The sequence below is a fragment of the Hibiscus syriacus genome, unplaced genomic scaffold (genome assembly GCF_006381635.1).
Source record: "Hibiscus syriacus cultivar Baekdansim isolate YM2019G1 unplaced genomic scaffold, ASM638163v2 tig00003041_pilon, whole genome shotgun sequence".
NCBI lineage: Eukaryota > Viridiplantae > Streptophyta > Magnoliopsida > Malvales > Malvaceae > Hibiscus > Hibiscus syriacus.
Genome location: NW_024061960.1, coordinates 6070775 through 6092881, shown reverse-complemented (window position 1 = coordinate 6092881; position 22107 = coordinate 6070775). Strand labels below are relative to the sequence as shown.

General features: G+C 33.3%; 2 protein-coding genes and 1 long non-coding RNA gene across 3 annotated transcripts; 1 reads left to right on the top strand and 2 right to left on the bottom strand.

The window, feature by feature from the left end:
• Window positions 1-6563: 6563 nt before the first annotated feature.
• On the bottom strand, window positions 6564-8042 carry LOC120166952 (protein C2-DOMAIN ABA-RELATED 9-like). Its single transcript, XM_039176107.1, has 3 exons — window positions 7858-8042; window positions 7070-7165; window positions 6564-6993 (listed from the first exon to the last, which is right to left on the bottom strand). Exons 1-3 carry the CDS (start codon window positions 7969-7971, stop codon window positions 6685-6687), a joined length of 519 nt encoding a protein of 172 aa, XP_039032038.1. The 5' UTR covers window positions 7972-8042; the 3' UTR covers window positions 6564-6684.
• Window positions 8043-8986: 944 nt separating this feature from the next.
• LOC120170072 (endoglucanase 8-like) lies at window positions 8987-12099 on the bottom strand. Its single transcript, XM_039178104.1, has 7 exons — window positions 11845-12099; window positions 11350-11757; window positions 11130-11222; window positions 10839-11000; window positions 9774-9885; window positions 9524-9687; window positions 8987-9413 (listed from the first exon to the last, which is right to left on the bottom strand). Exons 1-7 carry the CDS (start codon window positions 12070-12072, stop codon window positions 9087-9089), a joined length of 1494 nt encoding a protein of 497 aa, XP_039034035.1. The 5' UTR covers window positions 12073-12099; the 3' UTR covers window positions 8987-9086.
• On the top strand, window positions 11651-17511 carry LOC120170082. The gene is made up of 3 exons (XR_005520723.1): window positions 11651-11780; window positions 13388-13391; window positions 17501-17511. It is a non-coding gene; the product is annotated as an uncharacterized LOC120170082 (long non-coding RNA).
• The last annotated feature ends 4596 nt before the right edge of the window (window positions 17512-22107 follow it).

Genomic DNA, 22107 nt, shown 5'->3' with positions numbered 1-22107 from the left:
CACCATCTCTTGCACTTGTATTTTTCTTCCTCAAAGCTCTCTTTAAAAATTGTAAATACTCTTCTCTTTGTCTTCATCATATCTATATAATCCAAATACATAACCATATTCAAATCCATATCATACTTAATTAACTCACTTTATCTTTTCTTCCAATCTTTTTAACTCTATCACCTTTACTCTTACGGCTAGTCAATAACAACTGTTCAATCTAGAGCACAAGCCCTAATTAACCAATCATATACATCCGACCTTTCATCATTTCTTAATTCTTATATGTACTTTAAGACACATGATCTTTTCATATTACTTTATACTTCTCTTTCAATTCTTACTTTCCCTCAAACATAAGAATCGTTATTTCCTTCACTATATCACATTCATATGATCAACACATTTTTCATCATGTAATCTTGTTAGCTAATGCTAACTCTTTCTTTTAGAGTACAAACCCTTATTATTTCCACACTCTTGCTTATACACAGTACTACCCCTTAGTTTCATATCCATAACTCTGATTTCATTCATCTTATAAACGTATCACCGATGCACTTATTCTTGAATCTTTTTTCAAATTCTAACCACATCACTTGATCTTTTAACGTTCTTATGGTGAGATTTGTTCACCGTATTCTATATTATCCACGAAATAACGAACTTCTCAATTTAATTTCTCCACTTTGGAGAAATGAACACCTTCTAGCACACTTATTCTTGAATCTTTTTTTCAAATATAACCACATCACTTGATCTTTTAACGTTCTTATGGTGAGATTTGTTCACCGTATTCTATATTATCCACGAAATAACGAACTTCTCAATTTAATTTCTCCACTTTGGAGAAATGAACACCTTCTAGCATTATCTTAATATCATTTATCCAAAGGTCTATAACAACATAACCTTCCTCAAATTCACCCTTGAGCTCGGGTGCTCAGAACTCTTTTAACTATTTCGATACATTCATTCTATGAGTTAACGAAGTATATAATTGAAAACACATTGGAACATCTTTCAACATCATGATTCATTCTCTGATCATATACAGGCATTCCCTGAGGTTTTCGCTCTTCTCCCTGCCTGGCCAGGGCAGGTGAATACTATTACCTTCAGGTCTATCGCCTTGTGCTTCACTTTGGAAGCTCTCATAAATTCATGTGCTCATATCATTTCTTCTATCACATATCACGTGTACATATGATCATCCAATTCATATCATATAACATATGTCATTTGCATATGTTCACATATCTTCTATCATATCATATAAACATATATATATCATAAATCATTCTCAAGTATTCACTTATCTTATGTAACATAATAATTTAACTTATTAACAAGACATCATACTCCATACCCTATCAGATCAGAAAATTTTCCACTTTGTGTTGGCATGTGTACTTTTTAAAACACTTTTTGACTTCGTTTTTAGCCTAGAATCGGCTAAACCGTAGCTCTGATACCATTAAATGTAACACCCCAACCCGAATCTGACCCGGATCCGAGTTTGAGGTGTCATATTGACTTTTTAAAACATTTACTGGTATAAAATTGTGAGTAATTTAAAACTTTTATAACATATAACTTATTCAAAACGTTTACAGAACTATTCAGAGCTTATACAATTCAAATCTTTTAAATACATACCAACTACTCTTTTATACCATAAAATACATTTAAATCATATATTTTTTGATCTTAAACTTTGTAAGGAAAAATACTGACCTGACTTGCACCTCAACAATCCATAAGCTTGTAAGAACCTGCGTGTGAAACACTCACACGCTAAGTCTATGACTTAGTGAGATGAATAAATATATAATGTAAACTCTAACTTGTAATCATGCAGGAACAACTATTAATATCATATCATACACATCATATCAAATCATCTCACTCATATGTTTTTCATATAACAATTACATATATATCATCATTTATGTTTTTATCCTGCTCCTATACTATTATACTTCATATCTCTTATTTCTTATTCATATGATCTCTTACATTCATATTCTATAACTTATAACAAATTCTTATATTATCATATATAAGTCATTTATACTCTCTCACTTATACATCAACATATATTCATGTAACAGATACAATAACCCATATCACACATATATCATATCATGAAATTCATATACATATATTACATACATTGATTTCACAATTATCTCTTTATTAGCCCATGTACACATGTGAGAACTATAAATATGTGAGTCTATTGAGGTTGTGCATTATGTTGTCACCACAGCTCGTATAATTCCCACTAGGGGCGCGTAGAATTTATCCCGTAGGACTACTATGTCCCGAAGGACCACTATGTCCCGAAGGACCACATATCACATATGTCCCGAAGGACCACTATGTCTCGAAGGACCACATAAACCCTCGACTCTTGGCATGCCAACTATACCTCTAGCTCTCCTAACACTTACATGTGCATTCTCTTTTATATCGTTTCACATAGTCATATCTCATATGCTCATAGCTTTTTATCATATCATTTCTCATATTCATATAATAATATGATTCACTTTCAAGTATCACATATACACATTCATATCACATGTTCATATAAACTCATAACTTCTTTCACATGTACCTGTAATCAGGTAGCTTCTTTTCACGTAGTTCATGTCACTTTTCGTATCATTCATTTATCACATGCATAATCTCTATTATATATACATTTCTTGACTTATCTCATAGTTATGTATCATATTACATAATTTAACTTATATCATATTATCATGTGTGCATATATCATGGAAACTTAACATGTATCATATAAACATTTATTCACTCATATCATTAACATATGTAACAATGAATAACACACACATAACATATCAAACATATGCTCATATTAATGAATTCATGCATTCTACTATAGGAAATAGACTTGTCACAACTCTTATTTCCATTAAACATAATACACTAACTAATGTGCACTCACCTTGGCCTCACTACGTTCCAATCCACTTTATGATTTCCTCTCTTTCGATCGAATCTTAACTTGACAATCAACTCGGACTTGTTCGTGATCGATATCTATATAATCATACATTGATACATATCAGTATCCAATTGATATACTTTAGTCTATCATTTCATAAAATGAATAATGATATATTCCATTTCCCATTGAAGTGCATCGGTACATACTACAGTGCATCGATGCATCCCTTAACAGGTGCATCGATGCACTACTCATGCATAGGTACACTATATACATTCAATGTTTTATTATTAAGGAGGTGCATCGATGCACTAATTGCATTCGATGTTTCTTCTTTAAAGGGTTCATCGATACACCTTACCCAGAAATTGCGTTTTAAGCCCGAAAATCCATTTAATTCAACTCAAATGCTTCATATTTCATCCCCTTTCATATTCCTAACTTACATATACATATTTGCACTCATTTCTACTCAATAATCACTTCTTTAACCTTCATATCCTATTCTCCTTAAGAAATTCAAGAATCATACCCAAATTTTAACATGTTACAAATCCAATTCTAACACTTCATACATGTTAATTAGATTGATGACAAGTCAAATTCACTCTAAAACCTCATTAAAGAACCCTCTTTCAAAGATTTCACTTATTCCTCTCTTTTCTTTAATTCCCTCTATTCTCTTCATCTTATTGTTTCAAGATAATTTAAGCTCTCCTTAAGCTTAAATATCACCTAATAATCAAAACTCAACCTTAAATTTTAGCTAATAATCAACAACAATAAATCTTACCTTTGCTTGAGCTTTCACGTGGAGGAGGAAGAAGAAGGGAGAAGAGTTTTACAGATAACTCTCCCCACAAGCTTATCTCTTAATAAAGAGATAAGATAATTTTCTTTAGATAACAAAGACCATTTTACCCTTAATCTCCTTTAAAAATTACTAATAACTTTCAGGAAATATCTCCACATAAATCATTGAACTATTCAACTTTTCTTCTTTTATCCCTAAATTCTGAAATTTTACAATTTAGTAACTAACCTGTTATTGAGGATGTTACATATACATATTAATAGAAATTACAACAGAAATGAAGCTTAATTGCAAATAACGGATTGAATCGGGAGGTTAATAAGTGAACAACAACTTACTGGTTCAAATTTGATGAAACGGACTTCGGATTCGAATTAGAATTAGAATGTCGAAAAATATAAAATATGACTTTTCAGAAAATTTAACTTTTTGATCAAAGTCAACGTGGGTCAAAGTCAACGGGTTGACTCAATCGTGTTGACTCAACAGGTTGACTCAATCGTGTTGACTCAACGGGTTGACTCAATTGTGTTGACTCAACGAGTTGACTTAGCCCCACACGCACTGTCGGCATGTGGCAGCGCTTGCGGCGGCGAAGAAGGTCATTGAGGATGGTCGATCACTCTATAAGCTGCAGCTTAACAATTCTAATCTAATTAACTCAAAATCAACCCAATATCTCGATGAAAAATTGAAAATGAGGCGGCTGAAAGTCTTACCCACAACGAACGACATTGGCACAACAACAGGGGACCAAAACTCTTGGATTTCAATCGTACGATGTCGGGGAAGCCAATGGGAGTGGCGGTGAGATGAGACAGTCACCAGATCAGCCGAAAAACTTGAAAAACTGAGACGACGGGGGTGGGTTTCTATAAAGCTTTTCTGATTTCCGGAGCAATGAGGCTCAGATTTTGGTCGTCGATCGATGACGAGTCGGATGAGGGTGATGGTGCGCTCAACGTCGGTCGGTGATGGATTTACTGGAGGCGGGAAGTGACGTGTTGAAGCTAGGGTTGGGAAATTGGGGATTTTGGGGTTTTAAATTTGGAAAAGGGGGATTGGTTTTGGGTTATAACTCGAGCCTTAAACGAATAAAACATATTTTATTTATTTTAATCATTAATAGGCCCTAGCCTAGTTGGCTAAGGCATGGGTGGCCATAACCTTAATGTCTCGAGTTCAAACCTTCCAAATTGTTTTTTCCAGCTTAAAGGAATGAGAAAATTAAAGGTTGAGTTCCTGAACTTTCTGAAAATTTATAAACTATCATAAAATCTTGAGAATCTTACGGCTTGGCCCCTCAAAATTTTGCCTGAACTTCCGTGTGTTACATTAGTTTTTCAATATCACCGCAAACACGCTTGAGAAGCATTGTTATTGCATGAAAAAGATCGAGATGGCAGCTAGCACAGATTTGACCTAGATTTAGTGTGATCAGTATAGATTTGATGAAAATTGATATTTTAAAAAACCAACAGGTATGATAGTATTGATGGATAATTATAATAAATATATTTTGATTTTTAAATAAAATAGATTAATATAAAATATTAACAAACCTAACCTAATTCAAAAGACTTTGAACAGGATATATAATGAATTTTGTGAATTATTTGTGATAGAAGGATTAGGTATTAATATACATAAAAAAAGTTCCAATAAGAAACGTGCTTTGATATTAATATTGACTGAGATTATAACCATTGTGATAGTGGATAAGCATCAAAATTATAATTTGTGATGATTTTATTTATTATGATATTTTAGTGTGATTGCGAAAATTAATGTGTGGCAGGCTGGAAGCTTGCATATTAAAGAATCGATATATATATTATATATATATATATATATATATATATATATATATATATAAGGTCTAAATCATATAATTTTTAAAATTAAAATTTTTTAAAAAAATATTATAATGACAATTCAACATTTACAAGTTAACTTCAGAACTATCTGATAACACATAATATTAAAGTATATTAAAATAAATATGTTAGATCTTATTTGATAGTTTGTTGATAAAAATTAATCAATTAAAATTAAAATTTTAATTATTTAATATAAAATCCATATATAATTATTTTATACGAAAATTGTAAATAATAAGTTTTTAATGAGCTACTTAACTTAGTTTAAGTTACATTTAATAATTTTTATTTCTTTCAATGTTATATTGTATCTAAAAGTTATATTTATCAAATCATTCGAATATATTTAATATTTTAACTTTAAATATTATATCAGATAATTTTATACATAAATTCAATACTTAATTTTCAACATTTGTTTTTTCAATTTATCATATAATACCTAAATCTTCTACTATCATTACAGCCTCTTCTCAAATTTTCAAAAATAATTTAGATTTTTTTAGAGTCCAAACCTTAGTCATAAAATATTCCACTGGTAAGGTCTTGGGGCACCTTCATAAAATATTTTATTTTTGAATGTATATTTATATTAAAATATTTAGAGTTAAAATTAAAAGAGATAAACATGAACTAAGTGATTATAGTGATTTAGAGACTTGTTATTATCTCGTAATCTTTAATCCATCACTCAACTGTTATCATATTTTCTGATTTAACATAAAAAATTTGTTCATACTTATTTGTTTAACTTAATAAAAGAACATTATACGAACAGTTCACAAACAGTTCATAACGTGATTTGTTTATTTACATCCCTACATCATATTCAATTATTAGTTGAGATATTATATCAAAACCCATCTATTGCATCCTATTCTGTATCATTACATACGAATTGAAATAAGATTACGGCTCGATTTTAGGTTTACAGAATATAATGGAACAACGTACTTACTGATGGGTTCCCGTATACAGAAACTGGAAAGCAGAGAGATAAAGTTGTTGAAGGCATAGGTTCAGTAATCAGGGTCCAAGCCCTTGGAGCCAGGGATATCAACCCACTCCAGTTGGATCAACACTTCCCCACTCTCAACATTATTGAGTTTGAGACGCATCTTTTGAGTGATCCTGCCATCCTCCAAAATGATGCAGCTCTCATCAGCCAGGTCGTTTTTCTCCGATGGTTGTAGTTTCTTGAGTGCAACGCCGTTGGGGAGTTCTCCCAAACTCTTCCTCAACCTCACTGCTTCTACGTACGGCTGAATGTCGATCTCCGCAGTTCCCATGGAATCATCATCACTGAACGTGTCTTTGTCGTACACAGTCTGCAAATCCCGATGTAAGTTGTAGTGTATGCAGACAAACTGCAGGTTTGGTGCCATGGAATCAGATATTACTTACTAAACTGATTGGAGCGTTAAGATCTTTGATTGGGAGAGTTAATTCATCGTTCCACTCCGGATTGCAGTTTTTCTTCAGAAAGCGGGTTTTCACTTTCTGCAACATTTATTGTCAGAGAAATCAGCACATGATCAACAACTGTTTAGAGCTTCTTTTTTATGAAATCAGTACAGTTTGTTTAAGCCCTTCCCATTCCCTATTTAGTTTGGTCACGGTATACATGATAATGTTAACCTCATAGGACAATGTCCATATCAAGAATTATATCAATCATGATAATTTTATTTCTAAGAAAATGATTCTTCCACAACACTATTAAACTTTATCTCAGAACCTAAGCTCTGTATCAACAAAAATCATCCATCTAAGGTTCTCTTAGCATGGATTCAAATCGCGGTCGCGGTCACGTTTACCGCGATTGCGGTCATAACAGGCGTTATTGCTGCCATAGTAAATATATAAGAATGAAGCACTACCGCTATTTTGCAGGCGCTATCGCGATTGCGGACCATTATTTAAAACCCTGCGTCTTAGGACTCATACAAATCGCTATCGGATACTTCCAAGCATGTTATCATTACTGTAATCAACCATATATTGACAACATATGCTTTAAGTGAACCCATCTGGGAAACTAAACTCTAGACTCTGTATGTTGAAAGGTCCAAAGAATTTTGTTTCAAAAAAGGATAAAAAACTTTGGGACCCTTTTAAGAATAAATTATGACATAAAGCAGATGAAATTTCTCAAAAGAGTTTAATGGGTGAGATGAGGAAACACAACAAACCTGTCCAGCCGTGGTGATGACAACGTAAGGATCACTGGCACCCGTGACCTTATCAAGAACAGAAAGATTGAAGCCTCTTAGGACCTTGATTCTGAGAAGTCCCAAAGCATCCATTGCAACAAAACACAGTAGCTTTCAATCAAAACAAAGGGCTTCTTTTACTTGGTCTCTCCTGGAAAAATAGGAATAAAGCCCTATGAAATCGAGCATGGTCCCTCACAGACGAATATTTAATTACCACTATTGATAGACCCAGCCTTGGGTGCAACGTGTTGTGGTTCAGGCACTTTCACGATTAACAGGAAAAAAATGCATAGTCAAAGAGCATCTAAATTTTATAGAGACGAGTGGTTCACCGCTACCCTTGGTTCTGCTCTTGGTTCTTGGTTTTGTTATTTTTGAAAGTTTGTTATATATATATATATATATATATATATATAGATATATATATATATATCTATATATATATATAAAAGATCTATTATCCAATATAAAATTTAAAGTATTTTATATTAATTTAACACTATTCGATGATTATAAATTTATGATTAAAATTATTTATTTTTTATTTTATAAAAATCTTATCATTTTAACTATCACCAATCAATTTATATGTTATATTTTAATCTAAATTATAATGGATAATTAAGTTAAATTTTGATGTAATTCTAGTGATTAAATTTTTGTTGATATTTAAATTTATTTAATAAAACACTAATTTTAGGAAAAGGGGTCTTATAGAATAAGATTTCTTAGTGACCAATTTTTAAAATTAGGAGAGAATTATATTGGAGAGATATAATAATTTTGTAGTTTATGTAACTTCTAGAATTTATATTGCATGGATAAATTTTGTAGAATATTAGAAGAATAATTTAGGATACTCTAGGTTTTGATATAAATGTTGAGTTTTAGAATACATGTATTTTTACATTTAATAATCTCTACGTTTATAATATATTATTATTCTTCTCATCTGTTGAGAGATACTATTGAACCACTTTAAATTGTATTTCTTGTGTAATTCTTATTTTACTTTAATTATTTTTTCGGTTATAAATATTGAATATCATAACCATATATGACAATGACCACAACAGATGCTACACTTTGTGGATGAATAGGGAACAATTTGAAATAATTTCATCCCGCAGTAATAGGGGAGGGTGACCATCGCACACCACTTGGGACATCATCAGTCATTCTTTACATTTTAAGAGGAAAACCTATCAAGGGTGGGCAGAAAAGAATGCAAGTACACCCACCAGTGGAGCGTTGATGTACGTTGTTGGCTCCGACTCTTGAAAATACGGCCTCGAATCCGGAAATGCATCCGACACATTAATTGGCCCTCCCACCACTGCTCCCACCAATATATTTGGATTCGGGTTTGGACTTAGATAATACCGACTCCCCTCTTTGCACCCGATGCGACCCGGGTGGACCGCCACCGACGGCAATGAGCTGCCCCTGTGATGAATCCTCTCAGGATATCGTGCTCCATACCCAACCATGTAGGACATCCCCAAAGGATTATCTCCCAGAATATAGTCCACCTAAATATATTCCCACAAAACAAAAATCGGTCAGTAGATGAAGCAATTGAAAAAGTGATATCTTCTGTCATTACACTGTAAATTTGATCGATGATTTTGTCTAATTTTACCTGGCGCTGAGCCAAGTGTTTGAGAAGGGCAGGTGAGGCTGATACTTCACCGCACAGCACCACCTTGTTAGCGTGGCTTAGATAATTAGAATAGGCTAGAAGCAGGAAAGACAAGGACGTTACATGTTGCATGTTACTCCCTCCAGCTTTGAAGATTAACCCACCTTTCATAAGAGGAAAAAATGAGGTAAGCTTTCATGATTAGCAGAGATATATGGTTTCTTATGTCAAAATGTTGAATGTGCATTACCAGGAGAGTACTGAACTTGAGGATGGGAAATTCCAGGCAGTAAAGAACAAATAAAACCATCAGCATTTTGCTTGAAAGACTCGAAATAGTCAGCTTTTCCCATCAGCACTTCCTGTCCCACAAGTTTCACACATCACATAATTAATAATGATATTAATACTGCATACTCTTATAATAATAGTGTGCTAAAACCAAGAAATTGACTGTTCATTGGTTGGTTGATCTTAAAAATAGAGAATGTACATGCACTTAAGCTGATGATATAGAATAATATAAAAGGTATTAAATGCATGAATATGACACAATCATGCAACCTATATATTGTTAAGAGAGAAAGGTCGTCAACGGAGTGGTGATCTGATCACCTTTCAAGAAAAAGTTAATGAGTGAGCATGGGAGGTGACCATCGACTCGGCCTTTAGGCACATGCTTGTACCAGTAACTCACTGTTTGGGGACCCACGAGGATCCAGATCTCTTAACTTAGACTTTGATGCCACCTCCACTTCAGCACAAATTTTGGTTTATGATTGAGGAGACAATACATTACTAAAACCCACCCTAAATTCCTTCAACTTAACGTTATTAAAGATCAACCCTAAATTCCTTCAACTTGGGTTGCTGCATGCTCACATGAAAGCCTAACTTTATGCTTACATGCATCATGTGCAAAGATAAGCTATGGTTTTCCCCCTATCACATGATTAGCTGAGTACAAAGTAACTACGGCCATTTTTATAGAATCTTAAAAATTAACAATTAGCTTGTCTTTGCTCCAAAATCCTAGTAATTTTAAAGTAACTTTAGACATAGAAAGGGGTCCCTCAAAACACATGATTAGCCATGTGACACTCGAGACAAATTTTCTTCACCCCAATAAAAGGAAGCCAATCCAATTACATACCCCCAACAAAAAACCAGCAAGACAATAAGAATAAAAACACTGCAGTAGACAAATAAAATAAACAGATAAACCTTATCCAGACTAAACAAAACAAAACATTCGTAACATTGTAATGTTTAAGCCTAAACATATATATAATCAAATGATTAATTAATTCTGTACCTTGGAAATGAGGACGTTAATCCCAGCATGCTTGTTATCCCAACCAAACTCATTGATGGTATCACCGGCTCTCAAGACGACCTCGTTATTCACTATGTACTCTCTATATACACGCTTCCTTGAGGCCTTGTGCAGCCAAGCTGCTGCCCAAAGCAACTCATCCTACAAAATACACTACATGTTTTAGCCTATATTTGATTTAAATCCACATGGACAATTATATCATAATCCAACGGTTCTTAATTATAAGAAAAATAGAAGGAAATTGAAATCTGTAAATGTGAGTCTAACCTGGTAGCCATTAACGTCGCAGTAAAAAGGACAGACAGCAGAGTGCAGACTGATACTATAGGCACCTCGGTGCTGGTCAGCAAAGTTGAACACCTACAGTTCAATACACCATTTTACCCAACTGTTATTAATCCTTTATTTCTCTACAAATCGAACCTTCAAGGCTTCAATTTATCTATCTTATCATTTGGGACGATGGCAGTGTTGACAGGATACTTACCCTAACCGCTCGATTGAGGAGCAACCTCGAGTAAGCAGGGTCACGAGACCTGAACACGATGGAAGCAGCGGCCAACGCGGCGGCGGTTTCACCAGCGACGTCAGAACCAGGATGCGCTTTATCGATTTGGTGCACCGTACGCAGCGTGTCCATGTCCTCCGGCCTTTCCCAGCAACTATGATCGGAGAACGCATCTCCTACTTGTACGTACACCACTCCAGGCTTTGAAGTTGCTTTCAACAGATAATCCGTCGACCACTTTACTGCTTTAACGGCGTTCTTTAGTTCCGGCCCCATGTTTCTCCCGAAATCTATGACACTCCAGGCTAATAATGTCGTCGTGAACGCCATTGGGAACCCGAACTTCACGTTGTCTCCGGCGTCGTAGTAACCTCCCGTTAAGTCCACCTGAAACAGAAACATCAAACCCCGTCAATGATTTAACGAGACTCTTGGTGCAGTAAAAAGGGAAATGTAGTAGATGCAAGTAGTTACGCCGGCAGAAGAACCGTCTCGCAATGCAGAATCGCAGCGCCATTTGACGCGTTGATCTGGCGGGAGTCCGCCTGAGCGTTGGCCTTCGAAAAACAGAATGCTCTTGCGGAGAGCGTCGGAGTAGTCGTGGCCGCCAATGATTGGACGACCAAAGAGGAGCAAAGAAAAAGAAAAGGCAACAAGTGCCGGAAAAATCGCCGAAAGGGTGAGGGATTTTGGCGCCATCATTTTCCTCGGGAGTGTTTGCTGATGGTCTCTCAGTTCCCACTTTAGATCCTAGAGCAGAACCAACGTGGTTTTTAATACTAAAAAAGTTTCGTCGGATTCAGAGATTAAGCCAATGAAGATGCGCCACGTGGATTGAAATGACTGGTCAAAAGTTGGGTTTCCAAGGCTGAACTTGACTGGGTTAATTATCAGATTATTCGGGTCGGGTTGGAATTATGCTTTTGGCACATCTTTTTTCGGGTTTCAGAAAATGATGAGTGGTAGTCAAATTGTAGTGATCAGGGCACATGTGGACGCTGCCTATTAAGCATTGACACGTAGATAACAAGGTAAGTGGGGCCTATTGATGGAAAAGATGATCAGTGATGAAAAGGGAGAGGGGCATGTGCAGCGTCAGATTTATTGACTAAATTCGAGGATTATTGACGAAATGGGCATGTGAGTTTCTGTTGGCTGCTGGCTAGGCGGTGCATTTATATTTAGATTTTTTGTACTTCTATAGCGTCTACTGGTTCCTATAATACCTAGAAATAAAACTAAATACAAGGCTTTTCAAACACTATAGTTATCTCTAATCGATAATTCGTTTATTTTATTTTTTTATTTTTTTATCTTTGTTAATTGATAATGACACTAATTTTAATATTGATTGTCGATAAAGTTGTTGTTTTTACTTTTTTTTCTAAGAGTTAATTAGACATCGTCACGACTAATCAAGATGTCGTTTATCTGTTATATTGTTGATCTTTCCTGCTTTGGACCCTCAGATTAGATTTGGATACTCGTTATGTGTTCGTAAATAACTTTTCACGTCGCTCGAGTCTGATTTACGGTTTGTTAGTGGTCTTTCAGTAGTTTGATCACCTTTTGTGGTTCGTTTGTCGACGCAATCAGATTTGTTTATATCTATCTTTGTTCGAGTTTTATTGGTTATATTTTAATCTTTCCTTGTAGGGTTCTTATGTGATCTTAAGTTGCTAGTTTTGTTTCAATGATTATAGGAAATTATCCTAATTTTGTGCTTAATTTATGATTATGATTGTAAATTTTATTGTAATTTAGGACATTTCTTATTTTGAATAAAATTAGTGATTTATTCAAAAATAAAAAATAAAACTAAATACAATTATGCTATTAAATTATAAAAATTTAATTTTATCATTAAAGTTATTGAATTGGTATTTTTGTTATTGAGTCATTGAATCATTACGATGTAACGATGTGGTTGTTATCCTTTTTTTCTATAGAAAATTGTCGACTTTGGCCATCATTATCGATTAATCTCCGTTTGTCGTCAATTTCTAGTTATAATAAGATTAGTACTAAAATGTTCATATTTCTCCTCTTTATTCTCTTTAAATTGATTTTTCATGAAATTTACTTAAAATCATATGAAGATTCAACCTTTAATGCTTTGATCTCTTATGTTAGTCATTTGATTATGCTAGTTTTGAAATATATTGTTTGTCTTTCTTATAAAGATGTTTCTCACTATTGAAATTTTCAAATGAATACTCCAAACATTTCAAATAGGTGGATTTATAAAGAAGTTTTGAGTTTAATTTCGTGAGTTATAAAGAAGTTTTGAGATAATTTATATTAATAGAGTGGTAGAAGATGATAAAATGAGTTCGTTGATGTTTAGATTAGCCACAAAAGATATTAGAGAATACTATTTCTAACAATGGCTTAAAATGAGGTAAAATATCATAAGTGTTTGATTAAGAAGATGATGAAAAAGAAGAAAAAGTTGTGTTAGCTCGTGTGTGAAAAATAAATAAAAAAATATTTATCATTTTATAAATTAGACTCTTTCTGCTTTTCAAATTTTTTTTATACCCATGAATTTGAATTCTTTTATGCTTTCTAAAACCATTATGGTCATGGTTGTTGAAAACATTTTGATGTTTCGATATAACAAATTAAGTGTTATTTGATTTTATAATCATTTTTGAAGTATATTCGATTACATTATTCGAATATCAAAATATTTCTCCAAGTTTTTCAAATATCAATTTCAATGCTTACTCAAGTTTAAAATTGTGTTTTAATCTCAAAATATTTTTGAAACAAATTTTACAAAGTATTTCGAGCCTTAATCGAGCCAAAAATAATTTTTAAATAGAAGGGCTTCGAGAAAAACAGATTGTCCAGTGGGTACCGATACCCCTATGCCAAATTTGGATCCGAGAAAAACAGAATGCCCTATGGGTATTGATACCCCCTTGGAGGTACCGATACCCCTAGTCATTTAACGGTCGAAATATTTGAATTTTACACTGCAGGTACCGATACCCATTGAAGAGGTACTGATACCCCACGCTCCCAGCAGACTTTTTTAAGAGGGTTTTCACACTACAACGGCTCTAACATCACCCAAATGATTCACAACGACTAGAATCAATCCATGGTGTATTTAAACAAGTTCTGAAGCCATTGATCAATAAGAATTCATTGAGGAACAAGAGAGAAAGCATTAAACATCAAGTTTGTACATTTCAAGCCAATTTTCCTTCAATATTCATTTTGCTTTCAAGAACACATATTGTGCTCATTTGTAATCATCTTTGAGTGTTCTTTTCTTGTTCTAGAATTGTGCAAACACATTGCCTTGTGAGGAATTTTTGTAAGTTTGCAAAATTTGTATTGTTCTCTTTGGGAGAGAGTGTTCTCAAGAATTTGGGGAATAATTCTTGAAGGATTTGTAAGGTTACTCTTTGTCTTCAAAAGAAAGACAAATTAGTGAATTTGTGGAAAATCCTTAGTGTGGATAGCTAAGGTAGTGGACGTAGACTTTGGTTGAGAAAGTCGAACCACTCTAAATCGATGTGCAATTATTTTCTATTTTCTGCAAAAGCTTCCACAAAAATATTTATTTCAAATTCACCCCCTCTTGGCTATTTCGTCGATCGATTAACTCAATAATTGGTATTAAAGCCTCACTCATTTGAAGGTTTAATCGCCTCTTGAGTCGATTTGGAAAGAGTTATATCGATATTCAAGTCATCAATGGCCTCTACTTTAAACTTCAACCTTGGTCTTGATTCAATGCCCGTCAACAAACCTCCTTTCTTCAATGGAGCTAATAATGCTTATTGGTAGAATAGAATGAGGTACTTTTATTCAAGCAAGTGATATGGGAGCATGGAATATCATAGAAGACGGATACTTCATTCCTTCCACTCATTCAACATTATGGAGTGAAACAGAGATAATAATGTTTCAGCTCAACTCAAAGACTATCCATATTATTTTTTGTGCTCTTGTACCAGATGAATACGAGAGAGTTTCATCTTATACAACCGCCAAGGAGATATGGGATAAACTACAAGTCACTCATGAAGGCACTAACGAGGTAAAATAATCCAAAATTAGTCTTCTAACTCATAGCTATGAAAATTTTAGGATGAAACCGAATGAATATATCAAAGCTATGATGGATAAACTTTCCACGATTGTTAATGGTCTCAAATCATATGGAGAGATTCTTCCAAACAAGAAGCTTGTGAGGAAGTTAGTTTACTCTCTTCCAAAATCTTGGCAATCAAAGAAGACGGCGATCGTAGAGGCTAAAAACTTAAAATCTTTAACCCTCAATGAGCTAATTGGTTCTCTCCTCAGGTATGAAATGATGCTTCAAGATGAGGTAGACCTCAAAAAGTCAGATGAGACAAAGAAAGAGATGGAGAAGAAGAAAAACGTTGAAGTTGCTCTCAAATCCACAAAGGATGTGAGTGATTCAGATGAAGATGATGATGACGAGGAAATAGCATTATTTACCAAGCGATTCAGAAAATTAATGAAGCCCAACAGAGGAAGAAAATTCAAACGAAATGAAGGCTTCAAAAATGAACCAAAGGAAAAAGACCTAATCATTTGCTAGGAATACAAAAAACTAGGGCATGTCAAATACGATTGCCCACAATTAAAGAAAAAGGGTCAATCTAAGAAGAAGCATAAGGAACACTTGGTTACATGGAGTGATGATGAAGCCTCTGATGAAGAGGAATAAGAAGTAGCAAACTTGTGTTTGATGGTTTTCAGGGAGGATTCTCAGGGAAAGGGGCATTGCTACAAGGCACGAGAAACAAGTTCAAACTCATGGTACCTTGATAGTGGATGCTCAAGACACATGACCGGAGACAAGAGCCGATTCATAAAGCTTATCGACAAAAAAAGAGGAGATGTGACTTTTGGTGATAATTCAAAAGGTCACATTAAAGGTAGGTACAATAGGTAATACCTCTTCCATACAAATTAAAAATGTTTTGTTTTATATGTGAATGGATTAAAGCATAATCTATTGAGTATTAGTCAATTATGTGATAAGGGATACAATGTCATGTTTGAAACTAATGGTGTAAAGTCATTGATATTGCATCTAATTGGATTATGCTTGTTGGTTATAGAATAAGAAACATTTATATGGTGCATTTAGATTCTATTAATATGACTAATTTATGCCTAGTTGCTAATGATGAGCATGATAGTTGGTTATGACATAGAAGACTAGGACATACAAGCATGAGTGTTTTACAAAGACTAATTTAAGGAAATTTAGTAAGAGGGTTTCCAAAGCTAAAATTTGATAAAGATAAAATCTTTGATGCTTGTGCTAAATGAAAACATCAAAGAGCTTCCTTTAAGTCCAATAATGATGTATCAACTAGTAGAGTATTACAATTGATCCATATATATCTTTTTGGGCCAATTAGGGTTGTTAGCTTGGGTGGAAAATAATATTATTTCATATTGATAGATGACTACTCTAGATATACTTGGGTTCTATTCTTAAGTACTAAATATGAAGCATTAAAACAATTCATCACGTTTTCAAAAGTAATCCAAAATAAAAAGGGTTACTCTATAACAAGTGTTAGGAGTGATCATGGTATTGAATTTGAAAATCTTGGATTTAATGAGTTTTGTAATTCTAATGGTATTAGTCATAATTTTTCAGCACCTAGAACCCCCTCAATAAAATGGAGTTATTGAGAGGAAAAATCAAACTTTAGAAGAAATGATGAGAATCATGCTTTGTGAAAACAATTTGCCAAAATATTTTTGGGCAGAAGCCACAAATATTGCTTGTTATGTTATAAATTGAGTAATGATTAGGCCAATTTTAAAGAAAACTCCATATGAACTTTTCAAAAATAAAAAAACCTAACATTAGTTATTTTCATCCTTTTGGATGTAAATGTTTTATTTTGAACAACGGTAAAGAAAATCTTGGCAAATTTGATGCTAAAAGTGATGAATGATTTTTTCTAGGTTATTCCTTAAATTCTAAAGCTTATCGGGTATTTAATAAAATAACTTTAGTTGTAGAAGAGTCTATACATGTTGTTTTCGATGATAACCCCCTTCCGAGGAAGGATTATTGTGTTGATGATGACGTAGGTATTATAAAAACAAATGATGTTAGACATGACGTTGGAGAACCATCATCAAAGGAAGAAACTAAAGATGAGGAAACTCACGATGTTCTAGAGAATCCGACCATTGAAGAAAGGGAAGTCTCTTACCCAAGAGAATACAACTATGTCAAGAATGATAAGATAATAGGTGATCCATCCAAAGGGGTAACAACTCGATCTTCTTTTAGAAATATATATAATTATGTTGCATTTATTTCATGCATAGAGCCTAAGAATATCAAAGAAGCATTAGATGATGAAAATTGTATTATGGCTATGCAAGAAGAATTAAATCAATTTGAGAGTAGTAAAGTATGAACATTAGTTGAAAGGCCTAGTAATAAATCTACTGTAGGTACTAGATTGGTATTTAGGAATAAGCTTGATGAAAGTGGTAATATAGTGAGGAACAAAGCTAGACTTGTTGCTCAAGGCTATACTCAAGAAGAGGGTATAAACTATGATGAAACATGCGCTCCCGTAGCTGGAATGGAAGCAATTAGAATGTTATTAGCATTTGCATGTTTCAATGAATTTAAATTATATCAAATGAATGTTAAAAGTGCATTTTTAAATGGTTTTATAAAAGAAGAAGTGTATGTGGAACAACCTCCTAGTTTTGAAGATTCAAAATTTCTGAATTATGTTTTTAAATTGACAAAAGCACTTTACGGTTTAAAACAAGCTCCTAGAGCTTGGTATGAAAGATTGTCAAAATTTTTAATTGAAAAAGGTTATTCAAAAGGGAAGGTTGACACTATATTGTTTTTAAAGCATAAAGGTAAAGATTTATTAGTAGTTCAATTTATGTTGATGATATAATATTTGGTTCTACTAATGATGCTCTTTGCCAAGAATTTTCTAAGCTAATGTAGAGTGAATTTGAGATGAGCATGATGGGGGAGCTCTCATTTTTCTTGGGACTCCAAATCAAGCAAAGAAAAGATGGCATCTTCATCAATCAAGCAAAATACGTCAAGGATATGCTCAAGAAATTTAGATTGGAAAATGGGAAACCTCATGCCACTCCAATGAGCTCATCAACAAAGCTTGACAAAGATGAAAGAGGTAAATGTGTGGATGTTAAATTGTATAGGTCAATGATTGGCTCTTTGCTTTATCTAACCGCAAGTAGACCGAACATTATTTTTAGTGTTTGTTTATATGCTAGATTTCAATCATGCCCTAAGGAACACATTTACTAGTTGTTAAGAGAATCTTTAGATACCTTAAGGACACTCCTAGTTTAAGACTTTGGTATCCTAGAGACTCTAGCTTTAGCTTGCATGCATTCTTTGATGTGGATTATGGAGGATGCAAAATAGATAGGAAAAACACCTCTGGTAATAGATAGGAAATATATTGATTTCATGGTTTTCAAAGAAACATCGACCACTGAAGCGGAATACATTTTAGCCGGTAGCTATTGTGCACAAGTTTTATGGATGAAACAACAACTTTTAGATTATGAAATTGAAGTAGGTATCATTCCTATCAAGTGTGACAATACTAGTGTTATTTTTCGCACTAAAAATCCCATCCAACACTCTAGAACTAAGCATATTGAAATTAGACATCATTTCATTAGAGATCATGTCACAAAAGGAGATATAGTTCTAGAATATGTTGATACTTTGCATCAATTAGCGGATATTTTTACAAAACCTTTAGATAAAGAAAGATTTTGGACACTTATGAGAGAATTAGGTTTAACTGACCTATCTTCACTTAGTGTTTAAAATAATTTTAGCACTTTTAATTAAGAATGAAAAATGCTTATAAAAATAACACTTTTGATTGCATTCTTTGCTATTAGTTAAAGGGAGTTTATGATCTTTAGTGAAAATTAATTATATGTTCAAATAAAATTTAAGGATAGATTTGATTGATTGAACATAGTTAATTTTCGTAATATGAGTTGTCAATACCACTAGAGCAAATTAATTTAGAATTTTGAGTGTTTAAATACATATTTTTAACTTTTCTGTGCACTATGTATCGATACCCCTTCAACGTGTATCGATACCCCTTTGAATGTGTATTGATACCCCCATATGAGGGTACCGATACCCCTATCGGGTTCTAGTCTTTAAATTCCAAAAACCTGCTTATTTTTGTCAAAACCCTTAAAAAATACTCAAGCCCGTCGTTCATCTCTCTTTCACCCCTAATATCTACTTTGCCCAAAATCAACGGTTTCAAGTCGGATTTCACTCATTTTTCAACTCCTAATCCTGCTAAAATCGTGCAAAAATCATCACATTCCTCTCAATCTGAAAATTTTCAAGGTATTTTCCTAAAACCACTAGTTTATTGATTTTTGAACTTATGACTAGTTTTGATTAGTTCTAGGTTGAACTATATATCTAGCTTTGATTATATGATGTTTCTAAACTAGATTCTACAACAACTTTCATAAAAAATACAAGATTTGACCAATTTTTTCAAAAGTTCGAAATAAAAAAATATTTTGTTTTGATTTTAAAATTGTTGTCTTTGATTTAATTATGTTGTTTTGAAAACTACATATTGATTTTCAAACATTGTTTTCAAAATTTACCCATTAAGATTTTTTTAGAGAACCTTGAAATATTGAGGACTCATTTGAGTTTTGGGATTGATTATGTTGCATACATATGTTTCAAATTGCAGGTATCTATCCTATTCTGATTTCTTGTGCCATGTCTCAAAAACGTCATAGGTCATCCTCTAGTCGTTCAAGACCACCAATCCCACCTCCAAATCCACCTCCTATTCAACTAAATTCTAATCCCGATGATCCCGAAATGACTATTTGAAACTCGTGCTTTAACAAACCTGGCCGTAGGGATAATATTTACCATAGGTTTGCCTATCTCTTCGAGTCGTATAAAATTCGGGAAGAACGTATTCGTTCTCTTCGAGCTATGGTAGAAATGAACTTTAAATATCTTCCTACCTTACAAGCTTGGAAATTTGATAAACTTTTTCAACTCAAACCAATTGTTTACCAACAACTTGTTCGAATTTTCTATTCCAATGTCGTTTGTATCTAAAATCAAGCTAAAACCGAAACAATATGAATTCGATCCTATCTTCTAGGTCAATTCATTTATATTGACTCGGATTACATTGCTAACACATTTGGTTTAGATAATATCGATTTAGATAATGAAAAAGAAGTAGTAGGTACTCCTTACAAGGTCAAGTCTAGTGTGAGTGTGTTAGATCACCACGATCGTTTTAGAGCTTTAGACCTTTGGTGGATATATTGTATCCAGAATAATAAAAAAAATAAACCTACCTCAAATTATCTTTTCTGAACTCGTTGAAATCGTAAACCTTGTCCCTAATAAGAAAGTTTGTGAAACTCTTATTTACGGCTGTCTTCTGAGTGACCTGTTTATCAAAGCCCAGCTTAGAGTTTGGCTTGATATAGCCATCCCTCTAAAAAACGAAATCAATATGAAATCTTTAAAGAAATCAGGATGGAAGAAGGAAAATGATCAATGGGTTCGATCCCCTGAGAAAACACATGGAGCTAGTTCTTCACGAGCTCCACCTACACCGGCACCAACTGCGGACGATGATCCAGAGCTTCAACAACTTATGCAAGATATCGACGACAAGCCGGTATAGAAAAAAAGTCAAATACCTATATACTTTCAATCGTTAATGGAAATATTGGATATGAGGTTTGTATCTTTAGAGTCCTACTTGACTGCTATGGGGACTCAACTTTTGGAGAATCAACAAGAGATTCGAGCTACCCATAAAGCAATGAATAATCGATTCAATGTTGTGGATGATAGACTCGATGCGCTTACACGAGATGTGGCTAATATATGGGCACATCTATCTCCTCCCGATCCTCCTACAGATGCTTGAACTTCACTTGCTAGTTTTTTCTTAGGTTGAATCAAAATGGATCCTAACATTGTTTTTAAAACATTTTGCTTATTTTTGTTTTGGATTTTGGATGTTTGAAGTGTTTGGATGTTTATTTTGGTTTGAATGATATTTGAATGGTTATTTTAGCTTCAATTTTTATATTTTGCATCATTTAGACACATATGACAAATTACCATTACACATTGTTTATGAATATTGATTATGGACTAATGGCTAATCTTCTCTTGACTTTAATCTTAGCAGCTTACGCTATATCTAAATGTCAATTGGCTTAAATTTTAAATTATTGTTTAAAATCGTTTTTAGAGTCTTTTTGATTTAACAAAAAGGGGGATAAGTGTTATAGTAAGGGGATAAGGGAGTAATTTTTCAAAATTGATTTCAAAAATGGTTTTTGAAAGAAAATCTTAAAATTACTAAAATGTTTTGTTATATCAAAAAGGGGGAGATTGTTGAAAACATTTTGATGTTTCGATATAACGAATTAAGTGTTATTTGATTTTAAGATTGTATAATCATTTTTTAAGTATATTTGATTAAATTATTAATATTACTCCAAGTTTTTCAAATGTCAATTTTTATCCTTACTCAAGTGTAAAATTGTGTTTTAATCTCAAAAAATTTTTGAAACAAAATTTACAAAATATTTCGAGCCTTAATCGAGCCAAAAAAAATTTTTAAATAGAAGGGCTTCGAGAAAAACAGATTGTCCAGTGGGTACCGA

Bases quoted from the DNA above. Each gene is read 5' to 3' on its own strand.
- LOC120166952 (XM_039176107.1), bottom strand. From the start codon at position 7,971: ATGGATGCTTTGGGACTTCTCAGAATCAAGGTCCTAAGAGGCTTCAAT. The intron at 7,166-7,857 runs GTTTGTTGTGTT...TAAATGTTGCAG, and splicing joins TCATCACCACGGCTGGACAG to AAAGTGAAAACCCGCTTTCT. The intron at 6,994-7,069 runs GTAAGTAATATC...CGGGATTTGCAG, and splicing joins TTAACGCTCCAATCAGTTTA to ACTGTGTACGACAAAGACAC.
- LOC120170072 (XM_039178104.1), bottom strand. From the start codon at position 12,072: ATGATGGCGCCAAAATCCCTCACCCTTTCGGCGATTTTTCCGGCACTT. The intron at 11,223-11,349 runs GTAAGTATCCTG...ATTGAACTGTAG, and splicing joins TCCTCAATCGAGCGGTTAGG to GTGTTCAACTTTGCTGACCA. The intron at 9,414-9,523 runs GTAAAATTAGAC...GAATATATTTAG, and splicing joins AACACTTGGCTCAGCGCCAG to GTGGACTATATTCTGGGAGA.